This window comes from Heteronotia binoei, chromosome 8 (assembly GCF_032191835.1).
Source record: "Heteronotia binoei isolate CCM8104 ecotype False Entrance Well chromosome 8, APGP_CSIRO_Hbin_v1, whole genome shotgun sequence".
Classification (NCBI taxonomy): domain Eukaryota; kingdom Metazoa; phylum Chordata; class Lepidosauria; order Squamata; family Gekkonidae; genus Heteronotia; species Heteronotia binoei.
The window spans coordinates 92,409,700-92,428,997 of NC_083230.1; the positions used below are offsets into that span (position 1 = coordinate 92,409,700).

General features: G+C 41.2%; 2 protein-coding genes across 3 annotated transcripts in view; one reads left to right on the forward strand and one right to left on the reverse strand.

The window, feature by feature from the left end:
- The window catches only part of NT5DC3 (5'-nucleotidase domain containing 3), a 57,093-nt gene extending 48,628 nt beyond the window's left edge, over nt 1-8,465 (forward strand). The window contains exons 13-15 of one of the 2 annotated variants that reach the window (XM_060245600.1): nt 839-903; nt 4,251-4,465; nt 7,913-8,465. In XM_060245600.1, coding sequence (XP_060101583.1) covers nt 839-903; nt 4,251-4,465; nt 7,913-7,947 — 315 coding nt within the window. In that variant the 3' untranslated portion in view covers nt 7,948-8,465. Of the gene's footprint in view, nt 1-838; nt 904-4,250; nt 4,642-7,912 lie in introns of those variants that run through there. The other variant, XM_060245599.1, reaches the window with a different exon arrangement.
- A 3,158-nt stretch (nt 8,466-11,623) lies between these two features.
- The window catches only part of STAB2 (stabilin 2), a 118,904-nt gene continuing 111,229 nt past the window's right edge, over nt 11,624-19,298 (reverse strand). Inside the window, exons 47-51 of the mRNA XM_060244437.1 lie at nt 18,512-18,670; nt 15,896-16,003; nt 14,711-14,839; nt 13,788-13,904; nt 11,624-11,772 (exon numbers count right to left, since the gene is read on the reverse strand). Of these exons, the coding sequence (XP_060100420.1) occupies nt 11,722-11,772; nt 13,788-13,904; nt 14,711-14,839; nt 15,896-16,003; nt 18,512-18,670 (564 nt within the window). The 3' untranslated portion in view covers nt 11,624-11,721. The remainder of the gene's footprint in view (nt 11,773-13,787; nt 13,905-14,710; nt 14,840-15,895; nt 16,004-18,511; nt 18,671-19,298) is intronic.

Sequence of the window (19,298 nt, forward strand, 5' to 3'; positions counted from 1 at the left end):
CCCTTTTTGGAGAGAGGATAAGGACTGGGAAATTCCACTAGGGGTTGAATTGACTGGTCTTGCATATGGGTTCAGAATAATGAAAAACAGACAATATACAAGGCATCGGAACTAACGAACTGTAAATTAAATTCATGGTTGAAAAACTATGGATCAAACCTGTCAACATGGACAGTAAAACAGTGTTGCGCTAAAATAAAAAAAATGTGTTTGAAATTACCTGTAAGATTGTAGCAGTGGAATCAAAAGCAGAAAGTGTTTTTAAGCATATGGTAATCACCTTTGCTGAGAAGTAAGATTTCTGTTAATGACCGGCATTTGTATATGGTGATATGAATGTTGCATGAACCAGCATGAGCCCCATTTTGACATCATGGTAATCTAGGTTTTCTTCTCATGTGCTGCTTCCCGTTGTGTGTGAAGCTTCATTGAAGGCTTCCTGGCTTGGGAATCCTTTGATCAAACTTATTTGCTGTGGCATCAAAAAGGAGGTGAATTGGGAAAACAAGAGTCTGTTTCATCCCTGTAAACCAGGACTCTAAAGTACAGTTTAAACCTAGTTTAGAACTCCAGTTTGCAGAGAGGGGAAACGTTCCAGTCTGCATCTGAAAACTTCCTAGATTGGGGGGGTCTTCAGTTAGCTGTGTGGGAATGAGCATGCATACAGATGCACCAAGCAAACTCTGTTTGTGCCCATCATGAATCAAGGTATGCTGTGATGTCTGAATCTGGCCACGGTCACTTTAAGTGATACTTTTTAAAAGAAAAAGCTGTCAAGGAATTTTTTTTTTAATTCAAGAAGTGATACAGATACATATCTTCATTGTTTTAATTTCAGGTTTACAGGGATCCTGACTCGCAGCTGATCTTACAAGAGTGGAAAAAGGAAAGGAAGGAAATGAGGTAGGGACCAAAATTAGGCACTTGTTTTTTTGTTAAGATTTGTCTCATAAAGCAAACTTATTATCAGCTTTTTGTAAGTATGGACTGGAGTTCTACTTTGACTCTTTGACCTCCAGTAGTAGCTGAGGGACCAGCCTAGAACAGTGGCAGTGGGAGTCCCAGATGCAGGTTTCCTCACACATCCCCTGCCCTGGTCCTTTTTCTTTTCAAGGATTTTTAAAACCATTAATTGACACAGCAATATCATTATATCACTATATCAATGCTTTTTTTTTAAAGCTGATCCTGGTGAGGCCTGTGGTGGTATGGCTGCTGCAGGGGACTGGTGCTGGGAGAAAGGCACGGATGTTGATGAGAGATCTGGAATTCTTTCACATACAGCAGCCATGTCTTGTGTACACAGCAGCCATCTTTACCAAAGCACTGCAGTGACACTGGTTGGGAAAGATCAGATAAACCTGTGGGGGAGCCTGGAAGGTGTTCAGCTGCACCACAGTACGGGGGTGGGGATGGGAAGTGTTATTAGTCAGTTTATTATTTAATGATAATAAAGGTGGCTACTGTGGGAGTGGGACACACTAATGCTCTAGAAGTTGCCTGCTATGTTTTGTTGCAGAAATTAAATCTAAAACATCAGGTTCTGAAATAATGGTTTCAGTGGGAAATGGGGCTTGCAGTGAGCTATGATATAGTTTTGATGACTGAATTTATTAAAAGCATCCACTAATTGTTTTAGTGTTTGTTTGTTTTTTTATAAGGGAGGCCAGAAGGCTATGCTTTTTCCCTGAGTAGATTATTCTGAAATTAGCAGTGTTTGGGAGTTTAGGCTTTAAGACTATCTGCCAGCTTGACTTTTGGGCTGCTTTCTCTGTTTCCAAGTGTATCTTCTGCTTTGTTTAAGCACACAGACTTTCCTGGTGTCAGCTGTTTCTTAGAACAGAGGGAGTACCATTCTCTTCCTCTTTGACAATCCCTTGAGCCAGGTTGTATCTAAAGCCTGTGATTATCAGATGGTTGTTTTTTAGAATTGTTTTCCTTCCAGAAATTGACCAACCAGTAGAAGTAAACACACAATCTCACGGTACTGGGGAAGGATAAGTCTTTTTTTTAATCTCACGGCTTCACCACAACTTTAAGCACAGGGGATCTAATCACAGGAAATGAACCTGCTAACATTGTTGAATCTTTGCATCCAGCATTCTGACTTAGTCCTGGATTGAGCATGGTGCTGGCAAGGCAAAAGAACTTCCATGTGTGACTTTGCATGGACCCAGTATTCTTTTAACTGGGTAACCATGCTAGAGATCTGTGACCTGAGTGCTGGATACTACACCAGGATGCTAAGCCTTCATATAGCCTCTTTGCAAGGGCAGCGGTCCAGTTTAAATGACATGTTTGGACATGTTTAGCCTTACTAGTATCATATTTAAATTGGGCTGTCTGCATTGCTGAAGCCTGGAGTGGGCTGAAAGGAAGAAATGGCCAAATTAATAGAGACTGTAAGAATGTTATGTGGGCCAGATGCTTGCAAACCTGAGATTGTGAAGAGGGTATGTGTTGAAGTCATCCAGACAACTTGACACTGTGATCCAGGTATCCCCAACATTTTTGAGCCTGCAGGCACCTTTGGAATTCTGACACAGCATGGTGGACACAGCCACAAAATGGCTGCCACAAAAGAGCTTGCTGCAAGAGGCGAAGTCAGCAAGAAAATGCCTGTTGTGGCTTACCTTCAGTCATGTAGTGAAGAGCCTTGTACTAGGGTTGCCATGTTCTTCCTGGCAGACACCAGAAGATGGGGAGTAGGCTTACCGTGAGCAGGGAGTTTCATCCCGGGCCAAAGGAAGCCCGTTTGAAAGCTACAAGGGACAGGGCCTTCTCCGTAATGGCTCCATCCTGGTGGAACCAGCTGCCGGAAGAGGTAAGGGCCCTGCGGGACCTTGCCCAATTCCGCAGGACCTGCAAGACAGCCCTCTTCCGGCTGGCCCACAACTAACCGGCACTGAACTGAACTTGAACTGAGTGTAGCTGTAAGACCGCTGTATGATTTTAATGTTTACGTATATAACAAATGTCTAGATTTTAACTATATAAATTATGAAATGTTAACTTTTTATGCTTAATTTTATATTTTATGTTAGTTTTAATATGTTGTAAGCCGCCCTGAGCCACCTAGTGGGAAGGGCGGGATATAAATTACAAAAATAAATAAATAAATAAATAAATAAATAAATCCAACATTTTGGCAATGTGCCCATGTGACCCGGAATTGATGTAGGCACGTTGAGGACATTGGGATGGTGCTCTGGTTTTTGGGCAAAAATGCTATTGTAGAATTAGCATCTACCATAGAGTTTTAGCCCTCAAACCAGAGTGTCATCCCAGCATGCCTATGTCACTTCTGGGTCTCATTGAAGTCACATAGGCACATCACTAAAACATTGCATTTTTCTCTTTTTGTGTGTGGTAAATTTTCCTCGGCCAGCCAACTGATTGGCAGCAGAGAGGTGGGGCCTGGCAGTGAGGGACTCTCACCTCCATTGGAGGAGGGGTGGGTCTGGCATCCTTATTTTGTACTGTGGTGGCAGCTGCTGCCCAAGCAACATCTTTAAACATCTGCACAGCTGATTGAATCTCCAGTGACCAATCAGAAGCCATGTTGGGCAAAATCCCTCACTTGACCCTGCCCACTTTCTAAAAACACTAGGTGGGCATCAGGAAAGGAGGCAGTGGGCATCGTGGCACCATTGGCACCACATTAGTGACCCTTGCTGTGAGCTGTTCCATCCTTTTGATTGCAGGGGCTGAGCTGCACATGATTCCCAGTTATGTGTAGCTAGTCCACAATGGTTTGTTGCTGTATCTTTTCTCCTTGGGAAAACCTGATGTGTGTCATTTGTCTGTAATTTGTGCTATTCTTGCTACATGCTGAAAAGGGGTGACATGTCTGCCCACTGGTTCTCGAGATGAAACTAAGGCAACTGGAAGCCTCTATGTCGGGGGGCCAACGGTAGCCCTCCAGATGTTTTTTTTGCCTACAACTCCCATCAGCCCCAGCCAGCATGGCCAATGGCTGGGGCTGATGGGAGTTGTAGGCAAAAAAAAGTCTGGAGAGCTACCATTGGCCACCCCTGCTCTATGTTATTTTGGGATCCTCTTAATTGGCTTCAGTTGCTGATCACCCCTTCAGTATATTAGACTGGTTTAAAACAAGCAAAAGTGGATATTTAAATATTACCTGGAAAGGATGGGAGGGGGGACATAAGCTTTCTAAACTAATGTATTGACAATTCTTTTTTTTAAAAAGTCTTTCTTCTTGTTGTTTTTCTCTCCCTCAACTCTTCCAGAGAACTGACCAAGAACTTCTTCAACTCTCAGTTTGGAAGCTTGTTTAGGACTGACCAGAACCCGACCTACTTCTTAAGACGCTTGTCTCGCTTTGCTGATATTTACATGGCATCCTTAAGCTGCCTTTTGAACTATGACCCCAATTACACGTTTTTCCCAAGGAGGACTCCTTTGCAGCATGAACTCCCGACCTGGTCAGACCAGCTGTGCACTGGTACATTCAGAATACCGTTTCTGCAAGAGATGGTTCAGCTTAAATAGGGTCCAAGTTGCTCCTCTCCCTTGTTTTTGTAAGGTCAGGCCTTTTAAACCATCCTCTTCCTCCCTTAGTGGTGCAGTAAGTTATATTTATTAGAACACAACTATCTTAAAAAGCATTTGTCTCAATAACAGCTGCGACAGCTCTATTTATTGTATATGCTTATGGGGCATACTGTTTCTGGTTAGTTGAGGGTTCCCTTTTTTGGGTTATGGATAGGACTTCTGGTTGTACTGTGAGGGAAATGGACTCATTTGCCCCTTTGCAGAGTATTTGTTGGATCTGGACATAAATCTGTTTAATATTGCCCCAGATTTTTGGTTTACAGTGAAGGCACTGCTTTGTGTTTGAAGCACATCTTGAAGCATATTTTAATTTACTACAAGTGTAGCTGTTTCTGGCCAGTTGTGGGAAGAGGTGTTAAAATTCCACACATTTTGAAGCCATGTGAAAACAGAAATCAAAACATATCCTATACGTACCAAATCTAAATTCTCTTATTTTGTACTTTAAGTGCACGGAATGTGTTTCCTCTCATAGCAAAGGAGATTTCTGCACAGAAGCAGGCTTCTGTGGGTACATGTTGATGCTACTCTATATTTAATGCTCGTGTGTGACCCAATGAACTGGCTAGGTACATTTGTTTTCATGTAGATGGAGAGGTCTGTCTCCAAATGTGGCTACTAGTTATGCAAAAGCCATATCAAGGCCAAAATGTATAACTTGCACATAATAGGGATTATTAGTATGTTATGACCTGTTTTTAGTTTTTATCCTGATGTATGCAAGTATACGAAGTGTTAGAAAGTGAGTTGCAATCTTCCATACACAAAGGTGCATAAGCACTTTTTTATGCCACTTAGCAGGCTGAAATCAACAACACTGAAGCATAAATATCCCACTTTTAAAACTTCAGCTTAGAAATAATACATGTGCCTCATATTTATGTAGGAAGAGGAGAAATGCATATTTCCAGCAGTGCAGCTCAGCAATACAGTGTACCTTCAGGCCTGTAGCCAGAGGGACCCCTAGGGCACCCCCTCCTGAGTTTGCCCTGCCCACCTGCCTCATCTGTGCCAGGCCCAAGGAGGAAGGGCTCACCTGGTGCAGGGGAGGAGGGCAATGCTGAGTGCACCAGGCTCCCTCTCCTTCCCAGCCAACCACAAGGTACACAAGCTAGCTGTGATATGGAGGAGGACGGAAGGCAAGCAGGGCAGCGGGTTGTGAGCAGTGTTCCCTCTAAGCTAAGTTAGTGTGAGCTAGCTCACAGATTTTTAGCCTACAGCTCACACATTTTTGTCTTCGCTCAGGAAAGATGACTCCAGAGCACAATAATTTATGCAGTAGCTCACAACTGATGCCAGTAGCTCACAAAGTAGAATTTTTGCTCGCAAGACTCTGCAGCTTAGAGGGAACATTGATCATGAGCCCTAAATTGTTTTCCTCTTTTCCTGTTCAAAAGGCAGTACCTCTGGGGGCATGATTCACTGCTGTCCCATTCATAGAAACTCTGGCTCAGTCTCAGTTTCTATAGCACAGGAGTGGCCAAACTGTGGTTCAGGAGCCCCATGTGGCTCTTTCACACATATTGTGTGGCTTTCGAAGCCCCCACTGCTCTGTTGGCCAGCAGCTTCGAAGAACGCATTTAAAGTTAGTTGTTTCCTTTCTACCTCTCCTCCCCCATTTTCCTTCCTCCCTCCCTCTCTCCCACATCTGCTGTTTATTCTATGTGGTTCTTACATTTAAGCAAGTTTGTATCAGAAGGCTGGCTTCAAAATATTATCAGTGGGATGTTCTCTGAGAGCTCCCGTAATTAAGTTAGCTACCATGCTAAACTGCCCCCTATTGGCTCCCCCCCAAAAATCTGGCTACAGAGCTATGTAGTATTAAGAACTAGCTGTATCTGTGTGCTGAAACAAATGTCTGATTACACAAGAGAGTCAGTATGCTGAAATGATTAGTTTCTGACTAGAGCTGGAGAGATCAAGGTTCAAATTCTTACTGAACAATAAAACTTCCAACCCAGCCAACCTCATAGATTTGGTGCAAGGATAAAATGAAGGGCAAAAACAGGCACACTGTTCTGAACTGCTTTATAGTGAATTGGTTCCTTGGTCCATCAAGGCGGGTATTGTCTACCCAGACTGGCAGCAGCTCTCCAGGGTCTCAGGCTGAGGTCTTTTGTATCACCTACTGTCAGCTCCTTTTTAACTGGAGATGCTGGGCATTGAACCTGGGACACTCTGCATGATGAGCAGATGTTCAGCAACTGAGCCATGGTCCCTGCCCTGTGCCACAGCACCTCAGTGTTTCAGGAATCCCAGAGTTAAATGTTCTGCTGCTGCTGGCCTAGGTCGTAGATAAAATGTGAATTCAGCATCATAATTCACAGCCTGATTGCCATTGCAGTTATTCAGCTGTACAAGTCTTGTAGTTTTGCTTTATAGGAAGAAAGTCTCATTGAACTGTGAACAGATGGAAGAGTGGTGTTATGGAGGCAATTCTGTGTGGCTCCGTACTCACCATGACCAAAGTCTATTGTGGCCACTTACTTTAATACCTGGCGTGCTGACTTTTCATGGCAGCATGAGTCCTTCTCCAGAAAGAAGTTTCACTGCTGTTAAAAGTTACCACACAAAACAACCAAGTCACAGTGCTCAGAACAGGAACATGACTTAGTAAAATGCTACAAGATGCTGCTGCGGTATCACATCACTAACAATTTCTACTAAATACCACCCAAGTTTGCAACAGCTTAATGTGGCTACCTCTTTAGATAATCTGCTTCAGAAAAATGGTGGACTTCAACCTCCCACTCTTCTCCTGTTGCACATCTACCCTTCCCTTCCACCAAGAAACTTGGGGTGTGGTGTGTGTATGGTTCTTTCCTCCTCCATCTTATCATGATGGGTACATTTTCATGGTTCTACTGCTTCTATGTTATTGTCCCAACAAGCCCGCCTAGTAGGTTAGGTTTAGAGAGGGTGTGTGACAAGCCTAAACTCAGTGGGGGAGCTTCTTGACAGAGTGAAGATTTAAACATGGGTCACTTCAGCCCTATACTGTTACCAGCCACTGTACCCCACAGGCTCTGGTAAGCCAAAGGAAGTCAGTACTACCACAGATTAGGATAAGTTATTGCTTTTAATCCTAAATCCTAAAACCTGTAACATAGATAACAGTTTCCTTGGATGGGAGAGAGTTTTTGCAGAGATGAATTTAAAACCACTGATTTTTTTTTTTAAAGAATGTACTTTTCCAAGAAGGGGATCCCAATCCATGTCTTTTTGGTGAACTAGCAATATAACATTCCTCATTCTTTAAACTGTTTTGTAACAATGTCATATACATTGTTTTCTAAAACCAACCAAAATACAGCAAGAATTCTTGCTCTCTTTTTAGGCAACCATTTGATTCCCAAAATGGTGGTCAGGTAAACGTGTTTCTCAAAGTTTGTAAGTATTTTATGTGTATGAAAAATCTGAGATGGGTTTTCTGATATTGCTGAATTCTTTGTTGCATAATTGAAGAACAACTGGCTGGCATGACTCTGCTGTGTTCAAGATTGTAATTCCTTGAAACAGACTTCTAAGTAGAGCTGATCTGATTTTTCTCACCTTAAGTAGCAGTATTTTAGGAGAGAGAGGAGCAACCACTCGCTAGAGTAAAACCTCCCTTTTGTACAGTTTGTAGCTGTTGTATCCTCTGGTTTGACACCATTTTTGTGTTTGTTTCACTCCTCCATTAATGTTCTCACAGTGTTTGCATTTTTGATTTGATGCTGTGACATCACAGCAAGGTAACCAATTGAATGGGTCTGTGTGCACACCTAACTAGGGGCTAATGAATCACATTTAGACTGAGGGCAAGCACTTCTTACACTGGTGATAATGGTGATCCCAGTACCCAGCTGGGAATTGTTTCAGCAATTGAGCACTTCTGCAGTGCCCCCCCCCAAAGGATGCCCTTGATGTTGCTAAAAGATTCACATTAAATTCCTTTCCCTCCTTCTTCTCTTCAGTTCAGCCATACTTCTACGAATTCTGATTTGCTGGCCATGTAGTCTAATGGTGATCATGTATGCAAGCTGCTTGACCTTGTCTGTCGGTATAGCTGGGTGCGTTGAGTACTGTGTGTACTTAGATATTTATTGTTTTTGATATGCAATGCATGACTTCCATAGGCTGTTTTAAAACAGTGAGCATTAAAGAGTAATTGGCTGTGTTCTGCCAAAATAGTGACTTCTGGTATTTTGTTAACTTTTAAAAAAATCCCTCAGTGTTGTATATCTAGGGGTGGCAGACTCAGAACTGAAAGCTAAAATGGGATGATATTGTTTGGAATACATTCAAAGCCCTTCTTATAAGATACTTGATTGTTTTTATTTTAGTTCCTTTATAATTTGCCTTTCTCCCCAATGGAAACTCAAGGCAACAGACATCATTCTCCTCCAATTTTATTCTGTCAGTACTTTTTTCAGAAGACTGTTGCTGTTAAAGTTCCTAAAACATAGGATTTGCAAGATATGTGGGGTTAGCATACACCAAGGGTCCGCAAACCTTTTGAGCCTGCGGGTGCTTTTGGAATTCTGATACAATATAGTGGCCACTGGCACAAAATGGCTACAGCAGGAAGTGGAGCTAGCTACAAAATGGTTGCCCCAGCTTATCTTCAGTCACACAACGAGGATCCTTGTGCCATGGTGACAGCTACTGCCAAAGCAATGTTTTTAAAAACTTGCACATCCAATCAAAAGCCTTGCTGGGCAAAAGCCCCAACTGGCCCACCCACTTTCTAAAAGCACTTGATGGGGGCCCAAAGAAGTATTGGGGTGGATACCATAGCACCCATGGGCACCACACTGGGGACCCCAGGCACATACTGTCCGATGGTGGTAAATGTGTGTTCCTGCTTTACCCACCAGTGATTTTGAACTGCCATGTAGAAACGTTCTTCTGTTGCAGAATAAAAAACCTTTAAGTGTGTTATCTAGTGCAGATCACTGCTTTAATTCTTAGCACACTGTATAGTAAAAATGGTTTTTCATGAGAAGTGAGTTTTTTCCCTGGGTGGAATATCCTTGCACAAACAGCAGCAAAAACTAATATTAATTTATATTTGTTTTTGTGCTCTGATAACTTTGGGAATTGTAATCAAGTTTTGAAGCTATTAATGTCTGTAATTTCTTTAATATTGTGCTATGGAGACTCTTGTCTGTATATTTTTTGAACACCAAAAATGAGGCAAACAATGAACTTCTTGAAAAACTGAAGGCTAAACATATGAATGTATAGAATGGAATTTATTGTCAGGAAAAAAAATTGTCTTAAAATGTTCATGGTATGGAATTGTGCACAATAATAAAATGTCTCATCCACTGTTTAGGCTTAAGTGGTATGGGATTCATTATACAGGGTGTTAATTGAAACAGGAGAAATACCTGGTCAGTTAAACAGAGAAAGTAGTATTGGGCTCATAGCACACAGTTGGCATTTCAATAGAATTTTATGTATGGGGTTTCTTTGGGGGTTTTTTTGTCGCTGTCAAGTCACAGCTGAGGTATGGTGACCCCTGGTGAGATTTTCAAGACATTCAGAGCTGGTTTTGCATTGCCTGCCTTCCAAAACAACCCCGCACTTAGGTGGTGGTCTCCCATCCAAACACTGACCATAACTGATGCAGCTTAACTTTCAAGTTCAGCTTCCAAAAAAAGAGCAGGATTTAGTACTGTTTCTAGTGTGCAGGGGAAGTGGGGAGTAGGAGGGTTGAAGCAAAACTAAATGCTAGCTACTTTAAAGTAGTTTATGTGGGTCAAGAATACTTTACAAAACAATGGGACACACCAGCCATTCAGAAGTGCAGTCTTTTGATTCTAAAAATGGGATATCATAACAGAGAATCTTAGTGGTTGAGTTGATTCATAGTAAAACCCAGAAGCAAAAGCCATGTAGTATCTTTTTCTGCAGCCATTCAAAATGTTGAAGCTTGCATGCTTTTCAGGTTTTCCAGAATTCTTTCTCAGGCTGGATATTGAAAGATTACTCACCCCCCCACCCTTTTGCTTTTAAATCTGCACACTATTGAAGTACAGAATACTTCCACCCACCAGTACTTATGTGCTCCAAAGCCCTCATATTGGCACAAGAATCATATTACTCTACCCCGCAAAAGATATTTCTGAAGCTGTTACTTCCCTGACTTGTAACCTTTAAGCCAAATTAAAGCTTTAAAGGAATCAACTTGGAGTTCCTTGTTAATGTGATTATTTATGATTTGGATAAGCTTCTCTGGAAAAGGCTTGCTTGTTACTATTGATCTTCCCCTGGAATGTGCAACTATAGTGATGGGCTGGGACTGAGACAACACAGAATGGCTGAAGATCAACTGGAATTAGGACTGATCTTCAAGTGAGGTCAGTTCACCTGGCAAAAATGGTCACTTTGGAAGGTGGACTCTATGGCATTGTACTCCATTGAAGTCCCTCCCCATCCCCACCTTCAGGCATTTCCGAACCTGAAGCTGGCAACCCTAACTATAAAAATAAGTTGCCTGAAATGCAAAAGTCATGAATCAGTTTTAAGGCAACGGATAAGACCAAATTTCTTGTACAGTTTTTCCATATTTATATTCCATAATAGTACAGTTTTTCCATATTTAATGGTCTGTTTTGAACAATGCTGTTGTAGCATATCTAAGATATGATACACAAGTGCATATATTTGAACACCTTCTTGGCAGGAGTACAGCAGTTAAAGCAGCCTATATATATTTTAGTGGAGAGAAAACCAAAAATCATATGAAATACTCTCTGGATCAACTGGCTCTCTCATAGGGACATCAGTGTGCTACAACATTTAAGCTCAATTCCAAGCACTACTATGGATTTTTTAGTTGAACATACAGTTACAAATATAAATGTAATTACATCTGCACCATAGAACTCTATGCTCAGTACCCCTTGCCCAAAAATGAGGTAAGAATGAATAGCAGACCTGAAAAACAGTTTGAACCTGGGAAAAACTGGCACTCTAAAATAAAATGGCAAAATAAAATTTTAGGAAAACAAAACCACCTAGATTCTCCCCAAAATTGCCCTTCTCCATAGTTTTGGAATGCTCCTCACTTTGAAGCAGTGATATCTTTGTACTGCTTTATATTTCATATTCAGTTCCAGCTCTCACACATGTTCTTTCCTATGGTAGCTCAAGTCATCAGAACTCTGCAGGGGGTTCATTGGCCACCAACTCACGTACATCAGAATCCTGGGGGAGGGAAGACAGGTATAGGAAATACAGTCTGTTCATGTTACTGAGATACAGAATGTGGAGCACAAGTTTGAATTGCTTGAATGTGCTTAGCAAATGCAAAGTACTGCATCAGAATCATTGTGGATTTCTTGCTTGTGGTTGAAAGTGCCGCCAAGGCACAGCTGATTTATGGTGAACTTGTAGGGTTTACAAGGCAGGAGATGTTCAGAGTTGGTTTGCCATTGCCTGCCTCAGTATCATGCCCCTGTTATTCCTTGGAGGTCTCCCATCCAAATACTAGCCAGATCTGTTGTCCCAAAACAATCTAAGTACAGACAAAAAGAAAAGGGACTTCCTGCGTAAAAGCAGAACACAAAGTGAAAAACATCAGGGAAATGCTGTCTGTTATATCCAAACAATGATAATGTTTATTGTAAACACCTAAAAAGTATTAGACGTTTCAACAACATGTACCGTTTTTGCACACAGCTTACCTCGCAGTCACAATCCTGTTCCCTCCGCAGTGTCTGTCGGATTTCCCACCATCTGTGCCGGAGTTACAGGAAGTGCTGCAGCTTTTGCGTAGCAAACGTAAACTGGGTTTTAGCGGTTTACATTTGCTACGCAAAAGCTGCGGCACTTCCCATAACTTCGGCGCAGATGGTGGGAAATCCGACCAGACGCTGCGGAGGAAACAGGATTGTGACTGCGAGGTAAGCTTTGTACGAAAATGGTCATGCAAAAAAAGTCCATGGTGAAGACTCATTAATACATTCAAGAGTCAACAATGACTCGTTCACTGAAAGTGCACACAGGCATGTTCTTAAAGATACCATACAACATTAGGTTTCCTCACATGAAAAACATTCCTAATGCCAAATTCACAAAAAGATCTTTATAGGATTCAAATCATAAGAACCTGTTCCATTTGTACAAGATACGAGCTTATGCCTAGGGTGAAAGCAACATGAATTATTGGTTCCGTTAGCACCAGCAGTCTTGATAAAGGCAACGAAACATGGGACACTGGTCAGCATGGATGGGCTTTCTGTGAATATTATTGGCAGGGGTCATTTTGTAGAAAAAGAGGCACCAGAGATCATTAGCACAACTCATTTGTATATGCCACACATCCCCGACATCACCAGAAGGTGTACTAAATTATATCAGCTCAGCATCTATCTTAAAATGCTTCTTGAATTATACTTGTCATAATAAAACCTTACTCCCATCATACTTACTCCTATGTGGCCACAGTGGCATTATGAAAATTTCCATCTGCTTTATACGTTTTGGTTATTTTCCCATTTTTTGTGGGGAAAATATTAAAAAGTTTGTCAAATCTTAGAGTTCATCAAAATTTTTGCAGGGGATTTGAACAATGGAGGCCAGAAGCAAGTTTTTTTTTTGGGGGGGGGGGGTTAAGAAAGAAAGAGCACAATAAAATTGAGAGGTTCTGGAGCTCCGCTCCGGTAAGCTCCTGCCCAAAAGGAGCCCTGATTATTGGACTTCCATATTTCCCTACCTATGATTTGACTCCTATAAGGATCTTTTTGTGAACTTGGTGTTAGGAATATTTTTCATGCGGGGAAACCTAATGTTGTATGGCATCTTTAAAAACGCACCTGTATGTGTTTTCAGTGAATGAGTCTTTGTTGTGGACTCTCTGAGAGTTAATAAGCTTTTGCCATGGACTCTTTTTGAATGTTGAAACTTTCAATACTTTTTAGATGTTTACAATAAACGTTATCATTGTTTGGATATAACAGACAGCATTTCCCTGATGTTTTCTATTTAGTTTAGCTTCTGAGATCTGATAAGATTGGGCTAGCTTGGACTATCTAGGTTAGGGCACATCTTGCCTATACTTGTCTAATAATCCTACTAGTAAGTTAAAAAGAAACAGTAGCAATCTGTGGCTGCCCATTTTATCTCCTGAAGTGTGTTTTTTAAAAGTTTTATTATAAAACAGTTCCACTGATAAATTGCAAGAGTAACCTCAAATAAGAACGGTTTAAAGAAAAACTTACTGAAAATGGATCATAAGGAAGATCTGGTGGTGAAGTTGTTGAGCCTTCGTAGTTAATGTTTGAGATGTTTGAAGTCTGGGTTGTGTCCAGTGTAGTTACATCAATTTCATTCTTTTGCTGTTTTAAAAACCAACACATATTTATACTTCTTGGATGCATTGCAAGGCATTCAGATGAATGAATGCAACTATGATGGTGTAGTCAAAAAGATAAAATAATATAGGCTTGCTGATTCCACTAATACTTTGTGGTATTTAGTGAGTTCTGTTTAGGAATGTGCACTTCAAAAATTATCATTTTAGTTCTATATTGTAATGGTGGACAGGGCATAGCTATAATATTAATTAAATATTGGGAGTCTATTTCAAAAAGTCAGGTTGAGAAGAAAAATCATCATAATTTATATTGGATGTCCACCATTATTTCCTTTGGGGGAAATTAAACTGGTTCTCCAGAACAGCTTTCAATTTTTAAAAATCATATGGGGAAAATTTTCAAGAGATCTAGTCCTTATCTACTAAAGACCCTCCCAAGTGTGAATACAGCTGGACAAAGTAGTCTGATTTTATAGAAGAGTTGATTTTTCTTCTCTGCTTTTCTATATCTTGAGGAATCATGAAGAAGCTTATAATCACCTTCCTTTCCTCTCCCCACAAGAGGCACCTTGTGAGGTAGGTGGGACTGAGAGAGTTCTGAGAGAACTATGATTGGCCCAAGGTCAACCAACAGAGCTTTGTGTAGAGGAGTAGGGAATCAAACCTGGTTCTCCAGTTTGGACTCTGCTGCTCTTTAATCACTTTACTACACTGGCTACCCTCAGTAGCAACTCCTTAAAAAACCACACAAGAGGCCCACACAGATAGGCCCTGCAGATTGTACTTTCTTCCTTGACACTCAGTTTCACATTTTCATCTGTTCCATACCTTGAAACGCTGGAAGCGAATATCTCCTTGCTTAAATCTGAAGTACGCATACCCAATAAGGCCAATTATTCCAATGATAAGCAGAACTGCGAAGAATATTCCTGTTCCAACTCCAAGATGTAAGAATGCCTGAGTGGAGGCAGTGAAGGCAAATAAGTATGCTAGGAAATAGTTAAAACTATTTGATCTGTTGTAGTAAAGGCAAGAGGGAATCACATGGTATTTTAACAATCATGGTACAAGACTACTTGGCCTACCATCAGATGCATGAATAAGAATGATTAGATGCCATAAAGTTACAACCGATTTATGATGACATCTCATGGGGTTTTCAAGGCAAAAGTGTACCAAAGGTAGGTCACCATTGCTGTCCTTTGCATAGCAACATTGGTCTTCCTTGGTGGTCTCCCGTCCAAGTACTAACTTTGGCCAGTCTTCTAAATTGGTGGGGTTTTTTACAGAGACAGAAAAGTATACAGTGAGGCTAGAAGGCTCAGGAAGTGCAAGAGATGACAGTAAATGCGTCCAACAATTTTTTTTTGCAGAGCACAAACAATCTAGTCTCAGAGGAAATTACCTTCATTCACAAGTGGCTAAGGAGTGTAACTAATTAACCATCAAAATTGGCTAGGATGCATTGCATGGGGCAATGAGAGGGGGAGTGGAAGCCATATTACACCAGGATTTCAGCCTGAGATACTTCCCTTGGTTTGTTGTTGGGCAACAAGCTACAGGTGACTGAAGCCCACTACAAATCTCAGGGTCTTATGCAACTGTCTCATCCACTGAAGGGGGGGGGGGAGTGACAAAAGACTTGGGGATTTATTTAAATAAATACATTATTCTGAGTGTGCTATCAAAGACAGCTTTTGATCACTACCCAGAGAAAGACCACACTGAAATCAGTGTGACTCAGCCCTTGTTATTCCTTTCCCTCTGTTAAGCGGGATGCTTGATGTTATTATGAAACAGGCCTGGACGTGGTTGTATATTTCCCCTGCTGCTGAAAACTGAAATGGCACCCCTGCCATGACATCATAATTGACTCTGGATATAACAATGCAATCACAGTTCTTGCTTTCAAATTAGAACAGGAAGAAGCAGAAATATCTATTTGCAATTTTTCAACGGATCAGCAAGGGACTAAAAAAGAAACAGTAATTTCTGTGCAAAGAAAAGACTTACAGGAGGTAGAGGAGGAGCCTTCAGGGGTGCTCCAATGACATGGATGACCCCGTTGGAAGCAACAATGTCCCACCCAAGGATAGCTCTTCCATCCACGTACCTTGTCTTCTAAAAAGGAAGCAAAGAGAGCTGTAACAATGAATACTCATGTAACCTTTTCTAAGTATTTACCTAAACCTGCTGAAACAACAGCTGCTGAAGGTGTTGGTTGAGTCTCTCCAGTTTGGATTGGGGTTACTGCTGGGGGGAGACCAGGGGATATAGAACCCTTTCCTCTGCATTGTTTTTGCAGTCCTAAATCTCCCCCCCCCCCCCGCTGCTGATTGGCACACAGCTGAAAATATACAGATGCCCATGTAGCTCTCCCTAGAACAGCAATATGCAACATCACCTGTGGAATGAAAACAAGTCCATGTCAGGTTGATGCTCAAGGATTCACCCCAAACTGAGATCTGAGTAAATCCTGGAGCACTGAACCTATGCCATGTTGCTACATCCAGTTTCACACCAGAAACGATGCTGCCATGTCAGTGTGACACCAAACAGCTCCCCCTGCTGGTCTGTCAAACAGCAGTGTGGAATGGGGGAGCCTGACTGAGGTCTCCCCCTGCAGCTGGAGGCAGTGCTAAGATCTGTACACTCTTGGCTGTAGAACTCAGTCATTCATACTGGTTGATATTGGCCCATGAAAGTTTCAGTCCTTGGTTTCATGCTATAAGAAACTGGCTGGAGACAGAATCTAGTCTCTTATACCATGAGTTAGTTTCATACAGATTTAATTGCCTACTGAGTGAATGTTATTTTTTTCCCATCTCAGTTAATAATTTGGCTTGTTCATTCCTAAAATAATTAACTTGCTAGTACTTTTTTTGAAAATACTAAAGCTTCAATATAGCATTTATTATTTAGACATTTTTATGCACTTCTCCAGGAACCTGCCCAGGTTGCTTACAAATTAATAAAAACAAAACATTTAAAAATTAGTTTAAAACCCAGCATTAAAATCCAGCCCAGCATAACCCCCCCCATAGAAACAGAGCACTGACCACTTAAAATACATTTTTTGCACTAAAATAGTGTTAAAAGATTTTAATTAAAAGCCTGGGTGAATAGAAACGTTTTAGCCTGGAACTTAAAAGAGAACAACGTTGGTGCCAAGCAATCCTCAAGAGAAAGGGCATTCCATAAGTGAAGTGCTACTACTGAAAAAGCACCATTTCTGGCTGTTACTTGCCTCTCCTCTGAAGGTAGGAGCACAGAGAGCAGGGCTTGAGAGGCAGATCTTTACTGGTAAGCTAAACAATATGGAAAGAAGTGGTTCTTCAGGTATCCTAGCCCCAAGCCATTTAGGGCTTTCAAGGTAAGAACCATCAGCTGGTGCAGACTTTCAGCATTCGGGCAATACAGTCCATGTATCCCACCCCAACAATAGCTAGGCTGCTGCGTTTTGGATGAGCTGAAGTTTATTTATTTAGTAAATTTTTATTCCACTCTTCCCACAAGTGAGCACAAGGTAGATTACAACAAAACATAAGTAAAAATTTTACAATCAATAGTTTGATAATTAAACAGTAAAAGTTTCTGGACCGTTTTCAAATTTTAGTTAAATTAGATCTGTCTAGATGCTTAGGCATGTTTTTTAAGGAAGGACATTTGCAACCTTTTTGGCGTAAAATGGGGGAAAATTGGTATTTTTAAAAATGTGTGTGTGTGTGCACCTGGAAGTCATGGCATGGTGACTGGCCCATACTGGGGACTTGGAGGATATTCAGGGAGGTGGCTAAATAAAGCCTGCCCCTGCCTCCAGTATTTCAAGGAGGTCTCCCATCAAGTACTTGCCAGAATTGACCTTGCTTAGCTTCCTGGATCTGATGAGATCAGGCTTGCCTGGGCTATCAAGGCCAGAGTGGCTCAAAACTGGAATCTGAAGAGAGAATCTGTCTGGATTCTCTATCTTCCACTCTTAGAGGGAAGGAATTTATCAAACTCAGAATTACCTCTTATCTACAAGAGGAGAACTTGAATTCAATAAACACTATTCCAGTACTTGTTTCCATTGCATTTCTCCCTGCTCTTGGTCTTTCTTAGACTTCTGCAATGGTTTTCACCAGGATTTACCCATTTCTTCCTTCCACCGGTTCTCTGCTACTGTTTCTTTAAACCAAATAGGACCTAAAGAGCACAATGATCAACATTTCTATGCTACAATCTTATATAACTTTTATTAGCTGTCTTGGCTTTTCCCTCATCAAAATTTTAAAGATTATAGTTTGGCATGGGCACTGATAATTCTCTAGGAAAAGTCCTTACTCAAAGATGTGTCTTGGTTCATGCACTCCCTAAGGTCAGTGCTCAGTTTGCCATCATTCAGATAGCAACTAGTACAAAATGGCTTCTCTGTGTGAACTCCCATTACATTGAGGTCTGGTTCATGCAATCTCTGGTCCCCTTTTGTGACCTGCGCATTCCACAACCACATGGAGCACCAATCCAAACTAGCTGTAATTTGCATATGAGGGAGGATGTGTGCCATTCCTCTGCTTATTGCAATCAGTACCCATCCTGAGAAGCATACAAGCTAGGGATTTATCTGTGAACATGCAAACTTGCACTCACCTTTTTAGCAACTGAAACCTGATTTCCTTGATTTTCACTATGTGTAATTAATAGCTTTTTCCCTATCCTAGTTTGAAGGGTAGTTCCGTTGGTCAAGTCCTCATAGTACAACATGCTGATGTTGGACAAATGGTACTCAATGTCTCTTCCAGAAAGTGTCTGAATGCGGCAAGCAACAACAAGCAATGTCAGTTAATAAAATCACCACATATCCACTACTCAATGGATTTTTAAAAAGTTCTTGCATATCGATATTCATTTTTAAATAGAAAGGGGAAAGCAGGAGGAGGGAATAAGGAAAAAGGGAGAGGGAGATGAATATATAATTTTTAAAAAGCTGAACAATGGGCATAAAAAATGAAAACTGGGTCCTATATAGCAAGCTGAAGTTGAGTGTGTGGTTTAGGTTTCAAAAGTCTGAAGATGGTTACTTGACTGGATGGAATTTTTGGACCTAGGTTTATAATATTTATAATATCATAAGGTTTATAATAACAGTAGCACAATCTCAGCAGTTCAGAGCTGTTGACATGATCTTCTGGATATGGTATGCCAGTACCAATCCTCTCTCATTTGCAGGTTATATGATGGCCACAAGCATAAATAGCTTTAAAAGGGAATAAGACAGTTTCATGAAGACCAGGTCCATCAATGGCTACTAGCCACTGTGACAATAAGGAATGTCCCATATGCAGAGAAAGTAAACCTCTGAATACCAATAGTAGAATGTAACATTGGTGTCTATCCCCTATTTGCTGGCTATTTAGGGCAACTGATTGACCACTAT